The 22,473-nt window shown below is 58.2% G+C and overlaps 2 protein-coding genes and 1 long non-coding RNA gene across 3 annotated transcripts; 1 reads left to right on the top strand and 2 right to left on the bottom strand.

Moving 5' to 3' along the window:
• Positions 1-2,920: 2,920 nt before the first annotated feature.
• On the bottom strand, positions 2,921-7,488 carry COPS9 (COP9 signalosome subunit 9). Its single transcript, XM_070292517.1, has 3 exons — positions 7,355-7,488; positions 5,456-5,528; positions 2,921-3,193 (listed from the first exon to the last, which is right to left on the bottom strand). The coding sequence occupies exons 1-3, from the start codon at positions 7,415-7,417 to the stop codon at positions 3,156-3,158; spliced, it is 174 nt and encodes a 57-aa protein (XP_070148618.1). The 5' UTR covers positions 7,418-7,488; the 3' UTR covers positions 2,921-3,155.
• A 6,298-nt stretch (positions 7,489-13,786) lies between these two features.
• On the bottom strand, positions 13,787-15,396 carry OTOS (otospiralin). The gene is made up of 4 exons (XM_069541650.1): positions 15,190-15,396; positions 14,694-14,784; positions 14,577-14,603; positions 13,787-14,051 (listed from the first exon to the last, which is right to left on the bottom strand). Exons 2-4 carry the CDS (start codon positions 14,749-14,751, stop codon positions 13,867-13,869), a joined length of 270 nt encoding a protein of 89 aa, XP_069397751.1. The 5' UTR covers positions 14,752-14,784; positions 15,190-15,396; the 3' UTR covers positions 13,787-13,866.
• Positions 14,515-21,110, top strand: LOC138414391 (uncharacterized). The gene is made up of 6 exons (XR_011246823.1): positions 14,515-14,808; positions 17,898-18,077; positions 18,195-18,395; positions 18,778-18,816; positions 19,970-20,203; positions 20,574-21,110. It is a non-coding gene; the product is annotated as an uncharacterized lncRNA (long non-coding RNA).
• The last annotated feature ends 1,363 nt before the right edge of the window (positions 21,111-22,473 follow it).

The following is a 22,473-nucleotide window of genomic DNA, read 5'->3' as shown; positions in this document are numbered from 1 at the left end:
GACTCCGGAGTTCACTCAGACTCACGTCCATCAAGTTGGTGACGCCTTCAAGCCAACTCATCCTCTGTCGTCCCCTTCTCCTCCTGCCCTCAATCCCTCCCAGCATCAGAATCTTTTCCAACGAGTCAGCTCTTCGCATCAGGTGGCCAAAGTATTGGAGTTTCAGCTTCAACATCAGCCCTTCCAATGAACACCCAGGACTGATCTCCTTTAGGATGGACTGGTTCGATCTCGTTGCAGTCCAAGGGACTCTCAAGAGTCTTCTCCAACACCACAGTTCAAGAGCATCAATTCTTTGGCGCTCAGCTTTCTTCACAGTCTAACTCTCACATCCATACACGACCACTGGAAAAACCAAAGCCTTGACTAGACGGACGTTTGTTGGCAAAGTAATGTCTCTGCTTTTTAATATGCTGTCTAGGTTGGTCGTAACTTTCCTGCCAAGGAGTAAGCATCTCTTAATTTCCTGCCTGCAGTCACCATCTGCAGTGACTTTGGAGCCCAAAAAAATAGTCTGTATGTCAGATGAACAGGTATAAAGTGCCAGTAACAGCCCCTCTCCTGCCTCTCAGCTTCCCCGCCCACAGGGCCCTGTGTAATCCCCCCCAGGCCCAAGGCCACTCTGCAGGGGACGCGGGGCTCCCCGAGGTGTGCCTGCCCCACCACTTCCTCACCCATGATCACTCATTCTGTTTCCATATTGTTTCCCCAAGGAAAAATGCAAGAGCCAACATCGTGTCTGGGTTCTGCCGGGCCTCCAGTCTTCATTACCATCGCTGCATCTCTTCCACAGAGACCACGATTCCCCCTAGTCCCACCCCGCCCCCGCCGGCATGTCATCCCTCATCACTCAAGGCTTCTGCCCTCCAGCGAGGAAAGTGGCGTCCTGTTGCCTCAATGGACGTTTCGCCGACTGCCTGTGACCCTGAGCCCCTCTGAGGGCTGCCTGGCCGTCTGAGTTGGTTCTTCTATAAGCTGGTGTCTCGGTGCCCACCAGCCTCCAGTGCGTGCCTCCTTCGTGCCAGTCTGTAAGAGTTCTCTGCATCAGCAAACGTTAACAGTCCAGCCCTTTGGGACCAGGCTTCCTGTCTTCCTTCCTAATCTGCTGAGTGTCTCCTGGCTTTGTTTTTGGTCTCGGTGAGACAATGCAGCCCTTGACCAACGGCTGGCACCCTGCAGCCTCCCAAATGCCGGGTGACCTGGGCAAGTGTGCGACAAGAAGACAGCATTTCCACAGGACAGGAACTCCAAGGGGCGGAGCCTTGGCCTCTGGCCTCTCGAGGGACAAAGGGGCTCTTCATTTCAGCACCTTTTTCTCATCTTGACATCAAGCAGAACTCACAGCGCTCAATTTTCTAGTCAGTAATGCTGCTTCCTCACAGTGTCACTTGCTTTGGAAGCGTCCCTAACTCAGCTGCTCACGTGTGTGGAGGCCAGACTCCTCTCCCGGCGGTCTCCTAAGCCCTGATAAAGCACGTAAGCCTCTCTCCACTCAAGCGGCCAGGGCAGAGGCTGAGGGACAAATATTTTCCCTCTGCCCAGGAAGACTGAGAACTGTAAGGGCAGGGAGAGCAGATGGTTCCTCCGAAGGCCTCCACTAGTCTCCACAGCTCAGAGCATCAGAACAGCTCTTCCTGCAATTTCCTCCCCAAACCCAAATTCCCCAGAGCTCAACCGCAATAACCACGCGCTTGTTCACATGGTTTCGACAGGCTCCCTGCATTAGGAGCTCTCACTTCCAAGAACCTGCAGTTCAACAAGGATCCAGACACTCCACTTTAGCAGACAATTCTCTACAAGTACAATCCCGCCACGGCCACGAGCGGGGGTCCTCCTCCCAGCACCTCCCCTCGTCCACAAGGGCCTTCCCAATCCTGAGGTCTGAACATGCACGGCCCTCACAGCTCACAGTCCAAAGCGCGGCCACTGCTGATGGCCGAATGCCCCGTCCTTCCCCACAGAGTCTTCTGGGCCTGCAAGGACCCCACTGAGGAAACCGGACTGCCCAGTACATGACCTCAAGAACAGGCCCTGAGACACTGCTCCCTGGAGTCAGGCTGTGCGGCTCCTGCTGGAGGCCCTGCCGTTGAGTCTGATGTGGAAGCAGCCTGGGGTCCCAGGGCAGGGCCTCCCGTGATGGGACCCCCAGACCCTGCTAACCTGGCATTTCCTGGGATGCTGCCCTCGTGTCGGCCCCTTGAGCTGCCCTGGACAATTGGTCCTCCCTGCCGGGGGCCAAGTTCCACCAGGAGGGGCATGCGAAGAGCAGAAACCCACTTGGCACTCACGAGATGACGGTTCTCAGTAAACACAGCTCTTTCACAGCCAGGCCGTCAGGCTGCTCCATGTGGCGGTTCTCACAGCGAGAGGGGACAGCCTGACTCGTCCACTAAGCAATTCTGCTCTGCTCGGAGCTGTGGGAACCACCAAGTCCTGTGCCCTGGCTCGTTCCTGATCGAAGACACATTCCTCGAGACTGATGTGAGATCCGAGTGTTTACAGCCATTATCAGCTGCTGAGCTGGACCAGTAAGAAACTGCCCTCAGAGACGCTAGGCTCTCCTCTGAAATGGACCGAGGCACACATTTCCCAGGTGGGAGGCGTCTCCTTCAGTTATCACCAAGCTGCCTGTTTCCTCAAGCCTCGGGTCTGGGGGCAGCAGCTGCTCTGATGTCAGAGCCGAACACGAGGCCCAGCAGGGGAGCCCATGGGCCAGGAGCAGGGTCTCACAGGGTCTCACACAAGCGCCACCTCAGCAACTGTGGGCTGTCAGAGTCACTCCAGGTCCCAACGCAAAAAGCGCGTGTGTGTTTCTATGAGGAGACCTGCTTCTCTCAGCAGGGAACACCCACGGGGGCATACACACACACGTGTCCAGGGACTGCCACGCTCACTCAAAATGCAAGAGTCAAAGTCACCCTGCAAGAAATAACAGCACTTTATTTTAACTGAAGTTAAGGACAAAAGCTGGCCACATTCAAGAGTTTAACAGGCCTCCTCCAGATGGCTAAAAGCTTCTTCTCTTTCTTGGCTAATCATCTCCTAAATTTTAGCGATTCCCACAAGTTCTCTGGAACCACCTGAAACTGTCCTTTAAGGAGCCCCACCACACCACCACGTGGCGAAGCTCGGCCAGACGCACCGCTGGACACACCTCACTGGATATCATCATCATCAAAGAGATCTTCAAAATCTACAAAATGAACAAAACCACAAGTTGATGGTCACACAAGGTCAATAACGGAGGACAAAACATGAAGCGGTCATGCGGTCGTTCAAAACCAGAGAGAAAACACAGGGCAATCTGATCAACGAGCTCCCCGTTACGGGCTCCCAACTTCACCCAACTAGGGCTGACGCAGCCCAAGAGGACAGCGGTCCAGCAGGCACCTTGGTCCGGTTTCCGTTTAGACAACCTCGAGAAAACACGCAGCGTGCTCTGGACCCTGTGGGCGATCCTCACAGCCAGGACCGTGAGGGCAGCGCCCGCACCTGTGAGCACAGCCGGGCTCCACTCGTGTGGATGCTGCGTGGAGGTGAAGGGGTGGCTGACGGAAGCCCCCCAGAGGCTCGCAGCCTGAGAGTGGAAACGCGGGGAGGGGTGGGAGGAAGGTGGTGGAGGGACGAGCGCTGTGAGAACTCGGAGCCCGTGACACTCCCCTTAAAAGAGTCGGACCTATACTTAGCTTCAAAATCACAGCCCGCCCCCGTCCCCACCAGAAGAAACGCCCCAAAATCAGGGTGCACCGCACCTGCAAGGGGGAAACCTAGTTCAGGGCTATTTTGTCCTTCTGTGTACGTCTGTGTAAATTTTCTAAACTTCCACCACGGGTGTTACTTCCACAATGAGGGAAAAACACACTACAATCCCACTCACGTGTAGTGTGCACTGAGGATGCGCAGAGTAAACGAACCAGAAAGAGGGCCATCAGTCCCCATGCAGCTGCTTTCCAGGGACGGTGGCACCAGGCACCCCCAGCCCTTGCAGGTGCCGCCTCCTGAGACCCGGCCTGGAGGCGCCCCTGGAAGCACTGTGCCCACCCATCAGGCTCCCTTGGCTGAGCTGTCCCGGCCTGCCCCGTCTCGAAGGCGCTCCTGTTTTGTAAGACGTGAGTGAGGACAGCGGGCCCGGTTCAGGGCTACAACTCACTGCCTCAGGGACAAGAGACCATCAAAACCATCTGTTCAGTGAGTGAAAAGGGCTCAGGACAAGCCCCTCCACAGGCCACTGGGCTTCCTGGCAGGGAAGCGCCTCCCACAGGCCAGGACCGTCACAACTTGCCAGGCGGCATGCCCAAGCCTAAGCCCGAGCTCCTTCCCTTTTCTGCCAGGATCGGCCTTTGGGGGAGAAAGGCCCTCATCTGCTCCTGTGCTCATCAGGCAGGGCAGCCTGGGTCCCTCCCTCAGAAGCTTTTGTCAGAACTAAAGGGCTGCTGTCGAAAATCCATGAACATGAACCCTAGATACAGCCAACTGCCTCTAAGCCCACAGGCTGGCAGAGGAGGAGTGGGGTTGGGTCATGCCGGGTTGGCGAGCACACACTCCTGCCCGGGTGAGGCTCACGGGCGGCTCCGGAGAACGCTGTGACCTCTGCACCCCGTGCCCCCGCACCTGCTCCCCTAAAGAACTGAAATGCTACTCAGTTCCAGGGGCCCAACTGTCACCTCCTGTCCTCATGAAGCAAGCTGGCTTTTCTGTTCAGCCTACGAAGCCTGAACAGAACAGAGAATACGGGCTCGGGCGTGAGAGGGGTGTGGGGCCAGCCAAAACCAACACGGCAAGACCACGGCCTGGCTGCCACTGGCCAGCGACCGGAGCTCTGTGTAGCCACAGGCGGCCTGCATGAGAGAAGGATGACGAGAGAGGAAGCACCACTGGACTCCCTGAGAGAGCGGCCTTGTGTTTCTACTTACGATTTAACCCTCGGTAAGGATTAATAAATCTGTAGGAACAACACCCTAAGAAATCAGAAGGAAACAAGAGACATGCCCCCTCAAACGCGGATGAAGACTTCCTATAAACTTCATTTTTCACTGTTATTTCGTAAAATTCCACCCATGCTCCTCAACTAACACTGAACTCGAACACGAACAGCTGCTGGTCTCAGAGAAGAGGCACAGGGGGAGCAGGAGGGCGGCTGTCGCTCCGCACAGGCACCGCGGAAGAGCACCCGGGTGAACGGAGGAGCCCAGAGCACAGCCGTCAGGAGCGCAGAGAGCGCCCAGTGGGCAGACGCTGCCAGTCTCGGGCTCAGACTCCACACCAGGCACAGGAGACGGGAGCTCCTCTCCCTCCTGAAAAACGGGGGAGCCTATTTCCCACAGCTGCACCGCGGTCTAAGAACGAGAGAGGACCTGGCCACAACCCACATCACTCATCTTGCGAAGCTGCTCCACCCCATAACCTGCAGAAGAAACACAGGCTGAAACTGGCAAGCCAACCCCGGCGTCCTCACCGTTAAAAAAGTCTGCGTGAACTGCCTTTTCATTGGCTGCCAAGTCCATCAGGAGCCCGGTGCTGCCTCCTGCCTGGTTGGAGGAAAGAAAGGTTATGTCAGCGGGGTTTTCAGAGAGAATGAAGGATAAGTGCCTTGCGGGCTCCACACCACTGCTGGGCAGAGAGTGTCCAGGTCAGGACCAGATTCAGGCCAGGGAAGGAAGTGGCTGGAGCAGGGGTGAGGCAGGCAGCATTTGGAGGAATGACGGGAAGGTCCCGTCAGGTCTTGGGTTCCTAGGCTCCTCCGTGCCTTTTACAGAGAATCCTGCCTAGAGGGTAGCTCTCCTGCACACACCGCGGGAGGGGACTCCTATCCCCACTGGCCTGGCCACCGAGGCCCCCACTGAGCCAACTGATCCCTCTGCTCTCGATGCCCCCTGCTTCTTCGGAGAATTAAGCCGTTTCCCCTGAGAAACTGACCTGCTCACCTGGGGCTCTTCTGGTGGAGGTGTCATCACTGGCCACCCCTCAACACGGGCAGTAAAACAATGTCAGGTCCAAAGCTGGGCGGCGTCATGAGGACTCTGAGTCTCTCAGGTCACATGGGGACACTAGAGCAGAGGCCTCTGGGGGCGGCACCCTGGCCAGCCGGCCCCCAGGCCCCTCTGCACCCCGACTCCCAGCAGCCCCCAGGCTGTCTGTCCACCTCTTCCGGCTCAGACAGCTGAGCACCTCCTGAGTTCCCCATAGAGCTGCCGGTGGCTGCTCTCAGCAGCCAGGGTTCTCAGAGGCCTCCTCTCTCTTCAGTTAGCTAGCGCCCCCCACCCCTCACCCCACTGGAAGCCCTGCAGTGACACTGTGTGGACTTGGTCCCTGGAGGCCTGGCCTTCATTCAGACCATTCTCGGTTCACACCACCCCACCCTACCCTCTCTGCCCATCTACGGAGCCCACCCGCCCCCCACAGTAGAACCTTCCAGGGACCCCACACCTGCCTAAGGCGGCGCCTGGAGTGAGGGCTGAGAATCAGGGTTAGCGGAGGGGCGACAGCCTCCTGCAGTGGGGTATGGAGAGCCCACCCATCCCAGGACAGCGGGAAGCAACTCAAGATCCGCTGCCCTCCGCCCGCGCCCCCACCTCCCGGCTCCATCCCCCGCGCGCTCTCTCAGGCACCTAAAGGTCGGGCCCGCACGTTAAACCGTATGACCGTGCCTTCCCTTAGACGCCCTCCCCCGTCCCCATCCCACCCAGCACGGCCTCCGGCACCTGGCTGCAGTCAGCTGCACTCCTAAGGTTTTGCCGGGCCACCCCTAAGCCCCGGGAGGGCTTCTAACAACCTGCACCGCCAACCTCCCCATACACTGGGGGCTGGGAATGGCTCTCTCCGTAGCTGTAGCTATCTCCTGGGGCTGTCCCCCCGCCCCGGGCTGTAAGAAAGAGAAACGGAGGCCGTGCCCCTGGGGGGCTGGCCTGACACTTGGAGACCGCGGAGCACCAGCACCACAGGAGCCTCCTGTAACCCCCAGGAGCGGGGGAGGCAGAAACGCCGGGCCGGGCACGGCGCTGCGCACGGCCCCCACGGGCGGCCCGCTCCCCGCTCGCCGGCGGGCGCCCGCTCCCCTCCCGAGCCCCGCCGTCGGCCGGGCCCGCGCCTCCCCGCCTCCCGGACGGGCGCTCGCCCCCGCCGCCCGGCAGCACGCCCTCCAGAGAGGGGCCCACATCCGGGGTGCCCTCCAGGCGGCGCGCACCGACGCTCACCTCGGCCCCGGCCGCCGCCCACAGGCTTCCCAGGGGCCCGGCGCTAAGGCAGGCACCGCGGGGAGGGCGAGCGCGGGGCCCTGCAGGCCGCTGCCTTCTCTGGGCCCGGCCCCGAAGCGCGCCGGAGAGCTGGCGCCCCGGCCCGGCGCGGCCCGCCTCACCTCGTCCAGGTCCACATACGGCCCCGCGCCCTCGGGAAACATCTCGTCCACCGCCGGCTTCATCTCCTCACGCAGTCCCGGCGTCCCCGGCTCACTTCCGGCCCGCTGACTGCCTCTTCCGGTGCGTGCCCCGTCGTGGCAAGTCTAGACGCTGGAGGGCGGCCGACTCTATGGTTCCCCACCATTTGGCGAGTCTAGACTCCGGAGGACCTTCAACTCTATGGTCCCCTCCTACATTCGTCCTGATTAGGGCCGGTGGGGGGAGGACAGTCCTGGTCTGGCCTGGGGTGGACAGGGTCTTGGCTGCCTGTTAGCACGTAAGAGAAGCTGCTTGATGACTTCATGGTGGTCCCGCCACCACAGACAGTTTGGCCCTAATGGGCTGGCACAGATAGGTGCCCAAGAAATTACCCATTAAAGAATGCGAGTGGTGAGCAGAGTGAAGGGCAACCAGAGAATGGAGAAAATATTTGCAAACTGTGTATCTGATAAAAGGTTACTATCCAGAATGTACAGACCTCCTAAAATGCAACAACAAAAAACAAAGTGGCTCGTTAAAAAATCAGCAAAGGTCTCAAATAAACATTTCTCCAAAGCAGGTTTACAAATGACCAATAAACCCTTGAAAAGATGCTCGGCATCACTGTTCCTCAGCAAAAGGCAAACCAAATAAGAGATACCACCTCACACGCATCGAGATGGCTACTATCAGCACCCCAGAAAATAACAAGTGTTGGGGGAATGTGGGGAAATGGGAACACTTGTGCACTGCTGGTTGGGATGTAAAATGGTGCAGCTGTTCTTGAAAACAGTATGGAGGTTCCTCAAAGATTAAACGGATTTGCCAAGCATTAGCCCACCAGGCTCTGCAGTCAATCCATGGGATTCTCCAGGCAAAAATTCTGGGTAGGTTGCCATGCCCTCCTCCAGGGGATCTTCCCAACCTGGGGATCGAACCCGAATGTCTTACGTCTCCGGTGTTGGCAGGCGGGTTCTTGACCACTAGCACCACCTGGGAAGCCAGATTTGCCATATGGTCCAGCAATTCCACTTCCGGGCATACATCCGGAAGAACTGAAGGCAGGGTCTCGAAGAGATAGTATTTGCACATCCGTGTTCACAGCAACATTCATCACGACGGCTAAAATGCGGTTCTTCACGATGACTAAAACGTGCAAGCAACTCAAATAGGTATGAATCAACATTTGAATGTGCATCCATGCAATGCACTATTATTCTGCCTTTAAAAGGAAGGAAATTCTGACTGCTTCTGCAATGCGAAAGAACCTTGAGGACACCATGCTCAGTGAAATCACCAAGAATCAAATATATGATTCCACTTATATAAGGTTTGTAGAGTAATCAAATTAATAGAGACAGAAAATAAGACAGGGCAGACCAGGAAGCAACATTTAGAACTGGACATGAAACAACAGACTGGTTCCAAATAGGAAAAGGAGTACGTCAAGGCTGTATATTGTCACCCTGCTTATTTAACTTCTATGCAGAGTACATCATGAGAAACACTGGACTGGAAGAAACACAAGCTGGAATCAAGATTGCCAGGAGAAATATCAATAACCTCAGATATGTAGATGACACCACCCTTATGGCAGAAAGTGAAGAGGAGCTAAAAAGCCTCTTGATGAAAGTGAAAGAGGAGAGCAAAAAAGTTGGCTTAAAGCTCAACATTCGGAAAACAAAAATCGTGGCATCTGGTCGCATCACTTCATGGGAAATAGGTGGGGAAACAGTGGAAACAGTGTCAGACTTTTTTTGAGGGGGTGGGGGGCTCCAAAATCACTGCAGATGGCAACTGCAGCCATGAAATTAAAAGACGCTTACTCCTTGGAAGGAAAGTTATGACCAACCTACATAGTATATTCAAAAGCAGAGACGTTACTTTGCCAGCTAAGGTCCGTCTAGTCAAGGCTATGGTTTTTCCTGTGGTCATGTATGGATGTGAGAGTTGGACTGTGAAGAAGGCTGAGCGCCGAAGAATTGATGCTTTTGAACTGTGGTGTTGGATAAGACTCTTGAGAGTCCCTTGGACTGCAAGGAGATCTAACCAGTCCATTCTGAAGGAGATCAGCCCTGGGATTTCTTTGGAAGGAATGATGCTAAAGCTGAAACTCCAGTACTTTGGCCACCTCGTGCAAAAAGTTGACTCATTGGAAAAGACCCTGATGCTGGGAGGGATTGGGGGCAGGAGGATAAGGGGACGACCGAGGATGAGATGGCTGGATGGCATCACTGACTTGATGGACGTGAGTCTGAGTGAACTCCGGGAGTTGGTGATGAACAGGGAGGCCTGGCGTGCTGCGATTCATGGGGTCACAAAGAGTCGGACACGACTGAGTGACTGAACTGAACTGAACTGAAGGGAAAGAGGAGTTAGTTTTTGTCGGGGACACAGTTTCAGTTTGGGAAGAGGAGCTAGTCTGGGGGTGGAGGGTGAGGACTGTTGCATATCAGTGCGAATGCACTTGACGCCTTTCAAAAATAGCTAAGATAATGAATCTTATGTTATCTTTATTTTGTCATAAGTTTTTTTTAAAAAGAATGTGAATAAGAAGGGAGGGCAAAAGGGAGGGGGAAGAGGGCAGGGAAGGAGAGCCAGAGATGTTTGAGTGACAGGTTTAGAAGTGGGTGGGCCTGGGGGGCTGGGCTGCGGGAGAAGTAGGAGTGGGGGAGGGGAGGGTGGCTCCAGGGAGACAGGAATTGAACAGGGATTGAGCTGGGACTGTTGCCTGGGTCGGGCGTGGGTGGACCAGGGAGAAGGGAGAAGCAACTGGACGTGTGGGTGAGCCTCCAGGGTCACTGCGACACGAGTCACCTCAGGTGCCCGAGTGAAAGTCAGACCAGGGGCGCTGGGGTCCGCGGCGCCAACAGGCTCCCCTCCTGAGCGGTTTCAAAGCGCGGGGGCCCCCATTCCCCTGCAGGGGAGAGGTCTCCAGGAGAGCTGGGCACAGGGAAGCTAATGTTTACAGAGGGGCAGAACCAGCACGGTGATGCCGCAGAGGTGGAGCAAGGACAGGGCGGACTGGGGGACCCCAAGGGCACGGCGGGCTGCGGGCTGTTGCTGGTGATCACTTCCAGCCCACGTCCTCTGAGAGTCAAAGGGCCCTATTCGTGAGTGCTCCGGGCCAGAGGCGTGGACGAAGAATGCGGTGTCATATCGTAAATAAACAACGTGAGGCCATCAGCCTCTGCAGCTGCCCCGACCCTGCACCCAGAGGGGGTTCAGAAGGAAGAATGGCAGGATGCTGGCCCCAGATAGCTGAGGTGCTCATCAGGGCAGCGGATTCAGTAAGCCCAGATTCTTGTATCTTCCCAAACATAGACAAGCACCAAATCCACTAACTTTTTATGTCCGGTTTTCTTTGATTAGCAGTGCTCTTCTTCATGTTCCAACTGCCTCGTCTTTTTTGGCAAAAACTCTTATACACTCTGGCTCCTCCCTTACCTCTTCAGGACAGCCCGTCAAGGTGACCTGGGAGGCTGTCTCCCCAGCTTAAGGCCGCGGAATGTCTGCCCTTCTAAGATCGAGGCCCCCAGTCCCAGCCCTTTGTTCACACAGACGGGGAAAAAGTGGAAGCAGTGACAGACTTTATTTTGTTGAGTTACAAAATCAGTATCGAATATGACTGCAGCCATGAAATTAAAAGACGCTTGCTCCTTGGAAGGAAAGCTATGACAAACCTAGACAGCGTATTAAAAAGCAGAGACATCACTTTGTCGATAAAGGTCCATCTAGTCAAAGCTATGTTTTTTTCCAGTAGTCAGGTATGGATGTGAGAGTTGGACCATAAAGAAGGCTGAACACCCAAGAAATGCTGCTTTCGAACTGTGGTGTTGGAGACGACTCTTGAGAGTCCCTTGGACAGCAAGGAGATCCCCTCACCAGTCAATCCTAAAGGAAATTGACCCTGGATATTCACCAGGACTGATGAGGAAGCTGAAGTTCCAATATTTTGGCCACATAATGCAAAGAACTGACCCATTGGATAAGACCCTGATGCTGGGAAAGATTGGGGGCAAAAGGAGAAGGAAGTGGCAGAGGATGAGATGGTTAGATAGCATCACTGACTTAATGGACACGAATCTGAGCAAACTCTGGGAGATAGTGAAGGACAGGGGAGCCTGGTGTGCTGCAGTCCGTGGGGTCGCAAAGGGTCAGACGCAACTAAGCAACTAAACAACAGCAACATGTCTGCCAAATAAAACACAGTTCTGAACTTTTAGGTTATGCCTGTTTCCCAGTCAACATGGGCCCCGACTGCTCGGCACAGTGGGCAGTAGTCCCCCAGCCACCATCACCCGAGGCAGGGGCGGGAAGACAGTGGCATGGGCGGTGCTTGCGGTGAAGCGGGCTGTGGGGCGGGAAGTGGGGGCTCCGACTGGGGGGGAGACTGGAGGGGCACACAGAGGAGAGAGGAAGCTGTGTACGCTCAGGTGAGCGGGGAGGGTCACAGCCAAGCCTGAGTCCCAAGCGGGGAGCGAGCTGCTCCCGGGGCCACGGGCAGGCAGGCAGGGTGTCTGCTGAGGCTGGCTTGGGGATGGGGGTTTCTTCTTCTGAGAACAGGAGGAGGGCAGCTAGGCCTTGAAGACGTGGAGTGCAGCCGTGTGTCCTGAGCAGCTGTGGGTGTGTCCGAGAGGGGACACAGCTCCAGCCAGGGCACCCCGGGACCTTCCTTTGGAGGCACGTGGGGTGGGGTCCTCGGAGTGGCCTGTGGGGGCACTTGGGACCTTCACTCTCCAATGCTCGGCGTAACTGGGAGCACGAACATCTGAGTGGCATGTAAATGACGTGGGTGGTCCCCAAGGGGGAGTGTGTGCGCGCGCACACAGAAACACACACACACACACACACACACACACTCATGAATTAACACACAGGTCAATGCCAAGGGAAGCCTGCTGTCCAGAGGGGTGAAGGTGCCTTTTGTCTGATGTGTTTGGTTGAGGCCCAGTTGCCACAGGTGGGCTATCACAGGAGCCAGGAATTTTTGTGTGTCTGCAGTTAATTTACAGAAACCAAATTCAAACTAGCTTGGGGGGAGAAAAAACAAAGCATGTATTGGTTTCTCCCAAATGGACTGGCTAGGCCAATAGACGCTTTCTCTTGAGAATCTAAGCTGGGGCACGGGAAGGGAAGCTGCCCGTGACCACAGGAGGTGGAGCAGAGGGGAGGGCAAGAAGCCTTGCTGGACACCTGGAGCCAGGAGGTGGCTCTCGAGGCCGCCGCCTGGGCACTGTGGCCACCTCACCCTTCCGGGGCCCTTCCCCACCTGGCCTGGTGTCTCAGAGTGACCTTCCTGCCTCATACGCTAAAGGGCAGGCCTTGAAACTGCACAAGGATAAACTCGTTCCCATCACATATTTCCCCCGAACGTAGCTCGCAGCACACAAGCTTCCCGAGGCCTTCCACAATTCTTATTACGTGTCCTGGTCTCTGTGGTTAAATGCTAGCACAAAAACTGGTGTCTAAAGTTAAATGAGCTGCCCAGGTGGCTCCAGGTAAAGAATCCAGCTGCGAACGCAGGAGATTCAGGTTTGATCCCTGGTTTGGGAAGATCCCCTGGAGAAGGAAATGGCATCCCACTCCAGTACTCTTGCCTGGGAAATCCCATGAGCAGAGGACCCTGGCGGGCTGCAGTCCATGGAGTCACAGAAGAGTCAGACACGACTTAGCTAGCAACTGAACAACAGCAAAAGTTAATAGTAAGTGCTTTCTGTTGTTTCACTGTAAAACAAAAGCTGCCTGCAGCCCAGGAAACCAACTGCTTCACCATCTGACCAAGTGTGACCTGCAGCTCTTGCACCTGGGCGGTGGGGTCCCCGCCATAGGGCAGCTGTCCCAGGGCAGGAGCGCAGCCCCTGACACCCTGTCCGTGCTGTCTGCGTGGCCTTCCGCTCCTCGGTGCCCAGGATGGGCAGCCCACTCCCCCCACCCCCGAGTCCCTGAGCCTGCAGCACCGGCGGTCACAGTCTGGGGGCCTTCTGCTTGCAGACCCAGCGCCCAAGCCCCTGGAGACCCTCAAAGACCAGCTGCCCCAGGGTGAGCTCAGCATGACGGGTGGCGCCTGGGCAAGTCCTCCAGCCCAGGGTGGCCACTGCAGGTCAGCTCGCTGCCCGGCTCGGTGGCCAAAGCCAGGGGCCCTAGGGCAAGCCTGCCTGGACAGGATCTGGGTTCTGTCAACAAGCCAGGCAGTTACCTGGTGTCTGTGTGCCTCAGTTTCCCCACCTGCATTCCAGGGCCCCTCCTAGGTTCAGCGGAAGGATGGGGGAGAATCGCAGCTGGTGTTCCGTGGACAGAGCCTATTGTCTGAGCTCCCTGCCGGTCAAGACGGGCCAGGCTGGTTCATCAAGCAAGAGGAAGAGGGGCTGAGTGGAGCCACTTCTCCAAAGAAAACCAAGACCCACCGGGGGTATGGTGCACTCAAGTCAGGAGTTTATTGAGGACGAGGCCGCCCAGCTCCCATGGGGCGGGGGGCCCCTGGCCCGGATGCTCACTCCTCCCTGTAGGGGACGTGGAAGCCCAGGGTGGTCCCCAGGGGGAAGTGGGCGAAGAAGGTGCGGGCCATGTCCTCCAGCTGGGGGTAGGCCCCCAGGGCCTGGAAGTGCTGCACGTAGTTCCAGAAGTCAGACGCGGAGAAAGGCCAGTAGGGCATGGCCGGCAGCTCGGCATAGGGGTCTGGAGGGAGGCATCCAGCTCAGGGGCTGGGCCAGCCCACAGTGCCCAGGGGCGCAGAGTCTGATCATCCCAGGAGTGGGCTGAGTCGACCCTGCCCCTCTGAGCCCCTGGCTGGGGGCAGAGGAGGGGAGCGTGGCCAGGGGAGGGGGTGTCTGGCCCCATCGTCCTGGAGACGCTGAGCAGGTGGAAACACCGTGGTGGGATGTGGGGGCGTCCTGGGGAGGACCCAGAGGAGACCCTGGCCCCCAGGCCTGGACGCTCTGCCCCAAGATGGGGAGTCTGAGGTGGGCATGCCTGGTCCTGGGGGGCGCAGGGGGTCCCTCCTGCCCTGTGTGTCCCCAGGGAAGAGGCTCCAGTCCCTCTCCCTCTGGGGCTTGACCTCCAGCTGACCCAGGGCTTCCGCTCCACCAGCCTGGGCCAGAGGCCAACTGCCACCCGGCCCCCACTTCTTCCGGGACTGGGCACCCAAGACCAGAAACAGGACCCACACCACCCCCGAGGCCAGAGACGAGAGCAACACTGTACCTCCCTCCTCCTGCACCGGCTTGGCCCCTGCGAGGGAAGGGAGAGCAGTCACCCCGAGGTGCCCGGGCAGGACCCCACCACCCACCGGGACAGCACAGGACGGCAGGCGGCCCCCACCTGCCAGAGGCGCCAGCAGGAGGCACAGCGCCAGCCCGGGCAGCAGGCGGGCTGGCATCTTCCCCAGGGCGATCGATGCACGCAGGCCCACCTGCAGCCAGAGGAAGCCAGACGGGTGAGACCACCCGTGCCCCGGGCCCCGGGCCCCCACCTCCCCCCCGACCCTGCCCCGCCGCCGCCCCTGGACCCCCACCTCCCAACCCCACCCCACCCCGCCCTGCCGCCACCCCCGGGTCCCTGCTGCCCCTGCCTCCCCTCCACCACCCCCGCCCCCCACCTTCCCCCCACCACCACCCCCGCCCCCCACCTCCCCGCCGCCCCTAGGCGGGCACCTCCCTGGAAAACAGCTCCGGTAAAAAGACAAGTTCTCAGTGTTCTCAAGGCAGCGGCCTTGAGCTCTTGATGGCAGCGGCCTCGTCCTTCTAGGGCTAAGCCCAGGCTTCAGAAGCGGTGGCCTATCTCTCTGAACTACTTAGGGACGGATCCTGGTAGTTACCTTGCAGCTGCTCTCGCCCGGCCCTGCAGCCTGAGGGGCGCCTGCCGCAGGCACTCAGGCTCCTCTTTATAAAGGGCCGGGGACGAGACGTCACCTCCGTGAACCGTCAAACTATTCCATCCCCGCCCAGGGCTCCTGTGTCCCTGGCAGACTGCCAGGAGTCCGTCCACTTCTGGGAGTCTGATCCAGAGATCAAATGGGAGAAAGCTGTCTTTGCACAGAACGAAGATGTTTAGGACCGAATTCAACATCGTTTCCCAAAATAAACCACTTCCTTTCTACCAGGAGGAAAACAGCCTAAGTCTGATGGGGTTTCAGAAACAGGGCAATCACAGGGCTGCCCCAGGGACATGCAGGCAGGATGGGACCCTTGGGGAGCCACCAGCAGCCTCTGCCCGCAGGTCATTCTTGAACCCAGAGACGACAGGAAGGGAGGGTGTCTCCCGACCGGCGCCTTCCAGGTTCCCTGCAGAGATGAAGTGTCTCCAGGCAAGACAGCTACTCAGGGGTGACTATCACGGTTCCCCAGGTGTGGGGTACTGATCCCCCGACAAGGAAGAGGGGTTGTTACCAAGGCCACCCTCGCTCTGCTCGCTGAGAGATGAGGGGTTAAGGCAAGGAAAACGACTTTATTCGGAAAGCCAGCTGACCAAGAAGACAGCAGGCTGTCCCCTCAAAATAACCATCTTTTCAGGGTCTGGATGCCAGGTTCTTTTATAGATCAGAGATAGGGGGAAGGGAGAAGCAAAGTAAAAAGGCCATTAACCTTGCAAACTTCTCCTAGAATGGCAAGCCTCAGGCAGGGGGCAAGTTGACTTCTTCCTTGCTGCGGTCTACTGGAGGACCGGGTTCTGAACGAAGGCACTTTGGTTTAGTCAGGTGGAGCGGCAGGATTCTCCGAGGCAGCCCATTCTGTATGATCCTACTAACAAAAGCGACGGAAAACAAGTCAGACAGTTCCACCGTGGAGTCAGAATTGGCCTCTTCCCTGCAACAGGGTGTCTTCTGGCAAAGAAGACCCGGCAGAGTTTAGGGGTTCCGGTCCCAGCTTCACCAGCAGAGGTGGTCTGCTCAACCTTCCTGCCACGCGGCCGCACTCCAGACCGGACCCTGGGCTTTGTTCTTAGAAACCCGGGTTCTGCTGTGCCTACAGGAGAGGAATTCTCTTAGGGCAGCTGTGCTGGTGTCTTCAGCCGGGCACTCTTTGACTGTATCAGGGTCCCCAGGACCACCCTCACGTTGGCTGGGGGGACCCCCAGGACTCAGCTGAGATTCAGGACAGAGAAAGGATGCAAAGAGACGTCAGTGAGAGGAGGAGGCAGGCGGGGACAGGTCGGGGACCAGGCGTGAGCTTCCAGAGCCCCGCCCCACGCCCACACACCCCAGCCCCGCCGCCAGCCAGCCGGCAGGTGCTGTCTCCCGGGAGCCCGTAGACAGGTGGCACCGGGGCTCTCACTGGGGGTGGGGGTGGGGGTAACAGGCAGCTGTGCCTGGGAAGGTTCCAGACCCCCAGAGGAACTGCTCAGCTGGCAGAAGCCTCACTCTGCACAGATGTTTAGAGGCAGTGAGGCCTTCCTCCTCCCCAGGGACCCTCCCCGAGCTCCAGCCCAGGGCCAGCCTCACGGGAGTCCCTCCTGAGCAGGTGGCGGCTCTCTCGAGGGGACAGGTGGGCCTGCCTGTTAACTCTTTTCTGCACAGCATAGTTTCCTGGTTCTTTGTCTCCTGGGCTGGAAATTTAAGCTCTGAGCTCACTGTCTTCATTTCCCACATTCTCCAGCACACATAGAAGCTGCCAAGCCCGGTCCTTACTCCGTAGCCTCACTAAAGGGCAGCAGCCACCCGGTCACTGGCACCTCGGGGTCACCCGCATCTCGGGGACACCTGCACCTCCCGGTCACCTGCACCTTGGGGTCACCCGCACCTCCCAGTCACCTGCACCTCCCGGTGACCTGCAACTTGGGGTCACCTGCACCTCGGGGTCACCTGCACCTCCTGGTCACCTGCACCTCGGGGTCACCTGTACCTCCTGCAGGCTCTTGACTCTGGGACTTGACTTTGCACTTGGTACCATGGTTGACGGAGGCCCTTGACCACTGGGAACAGCAGCGTTGACGTCAGACCAGAGAACCAGCTCTCGAGACCATCCTGACCCGACTGGTCCCCTGGGCGGCTCTCCTGCCTCCACTGGTCTGCTGACAGGGCCACCTGGAGCCTAATGGGATGGGGGGTGGTATGTAGGAGCAGGACTCACGTGGAGTGTGTGTGTTGGGGGAGCTGAGGAAGTGGAGTCTGGAGGGAGCGTGGGAAGTGGTCTCTGTGTGGCTCTCGCGTCTGTGCTTTCAAGGCCCAGCATCTCAGTGAGCCTGGGACCCCGATGTTGAGGCAGAGATGGGGGGCAGGGAGCGAGGACCAGCCCGTCCGGCAGCCATCATCACCGCACGTTGTCCGTCGCTAATGTTGTAGTGAAAAGGAAAGAGGGGGATGAGCTTCCTCTTTCCCCTTCCTGAGAAGAAAGACAGTAAAGAGCACAGAGAGCAGGCCTGAGCGTTCCTAGTCCCGCTTTAAGGGCTCCAGCCCTGCGTGTCTGCGGCTGAGCTTGCTTGTCTGCCCCCTAACGCTGCGGGAGCTACAAGACACACTCTCTCCCTGGACTCTGCTGAACGCGCCCCTATCTAGTGTTTACCCTTACAGCCCGCTTCTCCTTGTAGCTACACATCAGAGAGAAGGCTGCCAAGCCACCTCACTGCCGGACTCCGTTACTGGGTGACTGACGCCAGTTCATGACTGTCTTCAAACAAGGAAGGAATCAAGGTCCTGTCCCCTTGGTTCCTCATCGCCGGCTCCTGACCGTGAGCCTTGCCTCATACAAGCCCCTAGACTCCTCACAGGTGGGGTGGGGGGGCAGGTACAGTTCTTGAGGCATGAGCCTACTGCTGGCTCTGCTGGCTGAGAGTAAAACCACCTTCCTATCTCCTCCAAACCCTGTCTCTCTGTTTTTCATTCAGCTTCACTGAGCAGAGAAGACCAAGATCTTGGTGGCAACATTAATAATTTCATGTGTGAAGATGATGAGCAAATGTCCCTATGTTGTCAGGAAAAAATGAAATGAAATTACCAGCACTTATTTACAACTGTTTACTTAACAAAAACACTCAGTGTAGACAAAGTCTACGATCAGTGAGCAGTGATGATGCTGGGAGCTATAGGTATATGCTTTTTCTTCTTTCTGGGCATAATATATTCCTTAATTTATTATCTTTAATTTAACTTTTATTTATATTGGGGTATAGTTGACTGGTGGCTCAGTGGTAAAGAATCCGCCTGCCAGTGCAGGAGACTTGGTTCAGTCCCTGGGTCGGGAAGATTCCCTGGAGAAGGAAATGGCAGCCTGCTCCCGTCCTCTTGCCTGGAGAAACACGTGGACAGAGGAGCCTGGTGGCTACAGTCCCCAGGGTTGCAAAGAGTCAGACAGGGCTTGGCGACTAACCAAAAACAACACGGTTGATTTACACTGTTGTGTTAATTTCAGGGGTGCAGCAAGGTGATTCCGTTGTACCTTCATCCTTTTCAGATTCTTTTTCCATTCAGGTCACTGCAGAGCGTTGAGCAGAGCCCCTGTGCTACGCGGTAGGTCCTTGTTGATTATTTTATATATAGTAGTGAATATATGTTCATCCCAAATGGCTAAGTTATCTCTCTTCCACTCTTTCCCTTTTGATAACTATAAATTTGTTTACTTTTACAAAGGGGAAAAAATCTTTAAAAAAAAATAAAAACCCACCACCAGTTGCTCCCTGTTGCTTAGCATTCTGACCTGCTGGCCTGGGCCAACCGTCCAGATCTCCCATAACCACCCCCAGGTCCCCCCACACCTTTTCTCACCTCCTGAGCTCCTCAAGCTACTCTCCCCTGCTGGCCTGGGCACAGAGCCTCCTGGACCCACCTGGAGGGCTTGACCTGGAGGGTCCCACCTGGAGGACCGCGCCTGCAGAGCCCCACTGGGGGCCGCTCCTCTGGCCCCTCACCCGGTAGCCTTCCCGCAGTGACCCTTGCGAGGGCTGTGCTCCCCCAGCCATGTTCGGCTCTTGTTCAGCGGGACCAGAGCCCTGGTTCTCACATGGCCTGGGACCCTGAACAGAGCACAGCTGTGATTCAGCAGGTGGGGAGACGGAGCCTGTGACTCCCCAGGAGGTGTCCATGCTAGGGCTCCAGAGCACACGGAGCAAGGAGGCCCGAGCAGGCTGTCCACCCGGACAGCGTCAGAATCGCCAAGGGGACGTGGCAGAATGCACCCTCCCGGGCCCTGCCTCTCAGAGTTCTGATTCTAGAGATCAGGGGCGGGCCCAGGACTCTGCACCTCGATCCATTCACCAGGGGTGCCGAGCAGGTCCACGCCAGGCTTTGAGAGCTGCTGCCAAAGTCCTTGACCCTGGTACTCATGGGGACCACCTGCAGCCTTGTAAATAGGCGGCATTTCCAGCCCCCATTCTCCTGGGGGGCACGCTAGTGTAATGGGTCAGGGATAGGGCCCAGGTCGCGGCAGTGAAATCTCTGAAGCCTGGTTGACTACGTCCACCTCCGCTTGCACAGGACCTTTGAAGGTCCCCCCCCACCCACCTGCCTTGAGAAGCAGTTCTGGTTGCAGGCCCTCCTGGAGGAAGTGGACAGAAGCCGCCCATCTGCCTCCTGGGCTTACTGGGCAGAGAGAAGGGCGTGAGGGGCTGGGGGACTCAGGGGACTCACCTGGGAGCCTTCCTCCTCCGCGCTCCACCTGCACCAGGTGAGGCTGGCCGGTCGCTGCCATCAGGCGGTCTCGGGGCGCCCCCTGCCGTCTGACTTGGGCACACCAGGCGTGGCTGCCCACCTGGGTCTCCGGGAAGGACCCGACAGTGCCCGGGTCACGGTCCTTGCAGCTGTCCCGACGCAAGCCAATCGAGGTCTTGATCTGCTTCGGGGAGTCTCAGCCTTGGCTGCTCGGGGGCTCGCAGGGCCCCTGTGGACAGCCCACCTCCAGGTACCCCAGGAGTGTGCCCTCTGCCTCAGCACTGGGAGGGGGTTCGCTCACGGCCCAGTCACTCTGTCCCACATGCATGGTCCCAGCGGGTGACGCTAGCCCCCTGCTAAGCGGACTTCCTTTCTGAGCCTGCGGCTCCTGAGTCTCCAGGTGTCTGGTGGGTGGGGTTGGGGAGGGTGCAGGTTCAGCACCTGGGGGGTCGGAGCCATGCCGGGCTCACCTGCTCAGAGCCCAGTCCTGCGGCCACTCACCTGGCGGTCCCCGTGCAGCCCTCATTCCGCCCCAGGACCCCTCCAGAAGCGCACGCCCCCAGCTCCTGCAAGGGGGAAGGGCGCCTCTCACCCTCACCTATTTGTTCCCGCACCCACAGCCTGATTGTACTGGTCATTCTAAGAAAAGGATTTGTAATTCAACGTGACATCTAATGAACGGGAACAGAGTTTAGGGGGTTGAGACTCAGTTGCCTTGGAAAGGCCCACTCGAGGTAGACACTGCCGGAAACTACGTCCAGGTGGACGTGGACCCAGGGCCCTGGAAGGCTGGAACCCGGACTGTCCCTGCGCTCCGAGGGATCCCATGCCGGACACTGCGGAGGATGTGTCCCTGGAGTGGGCTGCAGGGGGCGCCAGGCCCACTGGAATCCAAGGACAGCAGAGCCCCGCTGAGATTTGGAAGTTAAATGCCTAAAAGGCCCACGTGACTCTCCCTGAAAATCATTCCTGCTTTTAGGGAGTCTGTGAGCGTTTCTGGCCAGGCCCCAGTTCATTCCGTGAGAAGCCTTCTCCTGAGCCCAGGGGACCCTGGCCTGAGGTGGAGGGAGGCCGGGCAGTGGGAGCTTGCAGTAGCCCAGGGTGGGCGGAAAAATGCAGGACACCCCAGTACTAAAAGGTACTCATTGATAATTTGAGACTCTGGTCTACCTGGGCCTGTATTTGTATTTGTGGAAACGACGATCCTGCCAAGCTCAGGCCCTGCCTTGCCCACAGCGCCAGGCCCAGGCTCTGCCCAGGAGCCAGGACTCTGGGCTCCCGCGGGCAGTGGGGAGTCCCGCCCTGGAGGCGGAGCAGACGCCAGAGGGTCTTTTCCAAGCTGCTTCCTCCTGGAGGATCACAAGGACGGCACACAGGTGGCAGCTGGCCTGCAGCCCTGAGCCTGGGGCCCTGGGCGCCCGGAGTCTCCACAGCTGTCGAGGGCTGGCCCAGTTCACTTCACCATGGAGAGAACCTGATAGGGCTGGAAAGGTGGGCTGGACCGTGCTGGAAGAGCCTCCCCTTCTCATAGGAGCCTAGGGACAGCGGGGCCAGGACAGGGACACGGGAGGCCGTGCCTCAAGCTCCCAGGACGCCTCTGACTTGGAGAGAAGCATCCGCATTAGATGTGAGCTGTGCCAGGGGCCTGTGACGCACGCGCGCTGGACAGGCTGTGTTCCCTGGCCTCCGAGGCTCCTGGGCACCAGGCCCGTCCTCCTGGAGATGCTCCCTGAGAAGGCCTCAGGGCCTCAGCTCTGTGATGGAGGTGGATTTGTGTCCAGGCCATAGGTGAGGCCCTGGTTGTATGGGATTAAAAGCCTTGGAGACAGGGGCCCCTGGTCCCCACCTGTGGGAGCAACAGGAGACGCCGGACAAAGGGCTGCCCACTCCTCCTGCCAGCCTACCGGGAGCGCCTGAGGGAGCCCCACCAGCATCATCCTGGAGTGGGCGTGGCCAGCACTCCCTGTCTGGGACATGGTTTGGGGTCGTGGTCCCGGGGACAGAGGCGGGCATCTGGGTGAAGCTGGAACAGGGACGACCCGCTGCCCGCCCGGGGCTCCCGAGACCTTAGACCAAAGGAAGCACCGATCAGGGTCTTGCATCTTACGTGTTGGGGCCGCCCTGGGGCTAACCCCCCCACTCCAGGTGCCAGGTATCCACTGGGCTCCTGGGGTCTCTGAGAAGCGTGGGGCGGTGGGGGGTTAGTGGCAGGAGAGGCCTGGGCGCAGCTGGGCGCTCTGGCTAGGGCTGAGCTGGGGAGGGGGGCTGGGGGCTGCCCAGGCCTGTGTGCTCCTCATCCCCCCAGCACGCATGCCCCCAGAGGACACAGTGCAGCCCCCGAGGCTGGACCAGAGCCAGGTCAGGTCTACACTGCCCTCGCGGCAAGTCAGGCAGCGGTCTGTGTGCCAGAGCGCACGGTGAGCCTCCAGGACACCCGGTCACCGCCTCGCATGATAACAGGACGCTCACTCAGGTGGCCCTGTCCCTGGTGGAGGGTGGCATGGAGCCTGTGGCCTCTGC

This window comes from Ovis canadensis, chromosome 1, assembly GCF_042477335.2.
Source record: "Ovis canadensis isolate MfBH-ARS-UI-01 breed Bighorn chromosome 1, ARS-UI_OviCan_v2, whole genome shotgun sequence".
Taxonomy (NCBI): Eukaryota; Metazoa; Chordata; class Mammalia; order Artiodactyla; family Bovidae; genus Ovis; species Ovis canadensis.
The sequence above is the reverse complement of the archived record's forward strand: the minus strand, read 5'-3'. Positions and strand labels throughout refer to the sequence as shown.

Coding starts and splice junctions, on each gene's coding strand:
- COPS9 (XM_070292517.1), bottom strand. CDS start 7,417: ATGAAGCCGGCGGTGGACGAGATGTTTCCCGAGGGCGCGGGGCCGTAT. Junction 5,529..7,354: donor CGTATGTGGACCTGGACGAG/GTGAGGCGGGCC, acceptor TCCTCCAACCAG/GCAGGAGGCAGCACCGGGCT. Junction 3,194..5,455: donor TCACGCAGACTTTTTTAACG/GTGAGGACGCCG, acceptor TTCATTTTGTAG/ATTTTGAAGATCTCTTTGAT.
- OTOS (XM_069541650.1), bottom strand. CDS start 14,751: ATGCCAGCCCGCCTGCTGCCCGGGCTGGCGCTGTGCCTCCTGCTGGCG. Junction 14,604..14,693: donor CCTGCTGGCGCCTCTGGCAG/GTGGGGGCCGCC, acceptor CTTCCCTCGCAG/GGGCCAAGCCGGTGCAGGAG. Junction 14,052..14,576: donor GCCGGTGCAGGAGGAGGGAG/GTACAGTGTTGC, acceptor GCCTCCCTCCAG/ACCCCTATGCCGAGCTGCCG.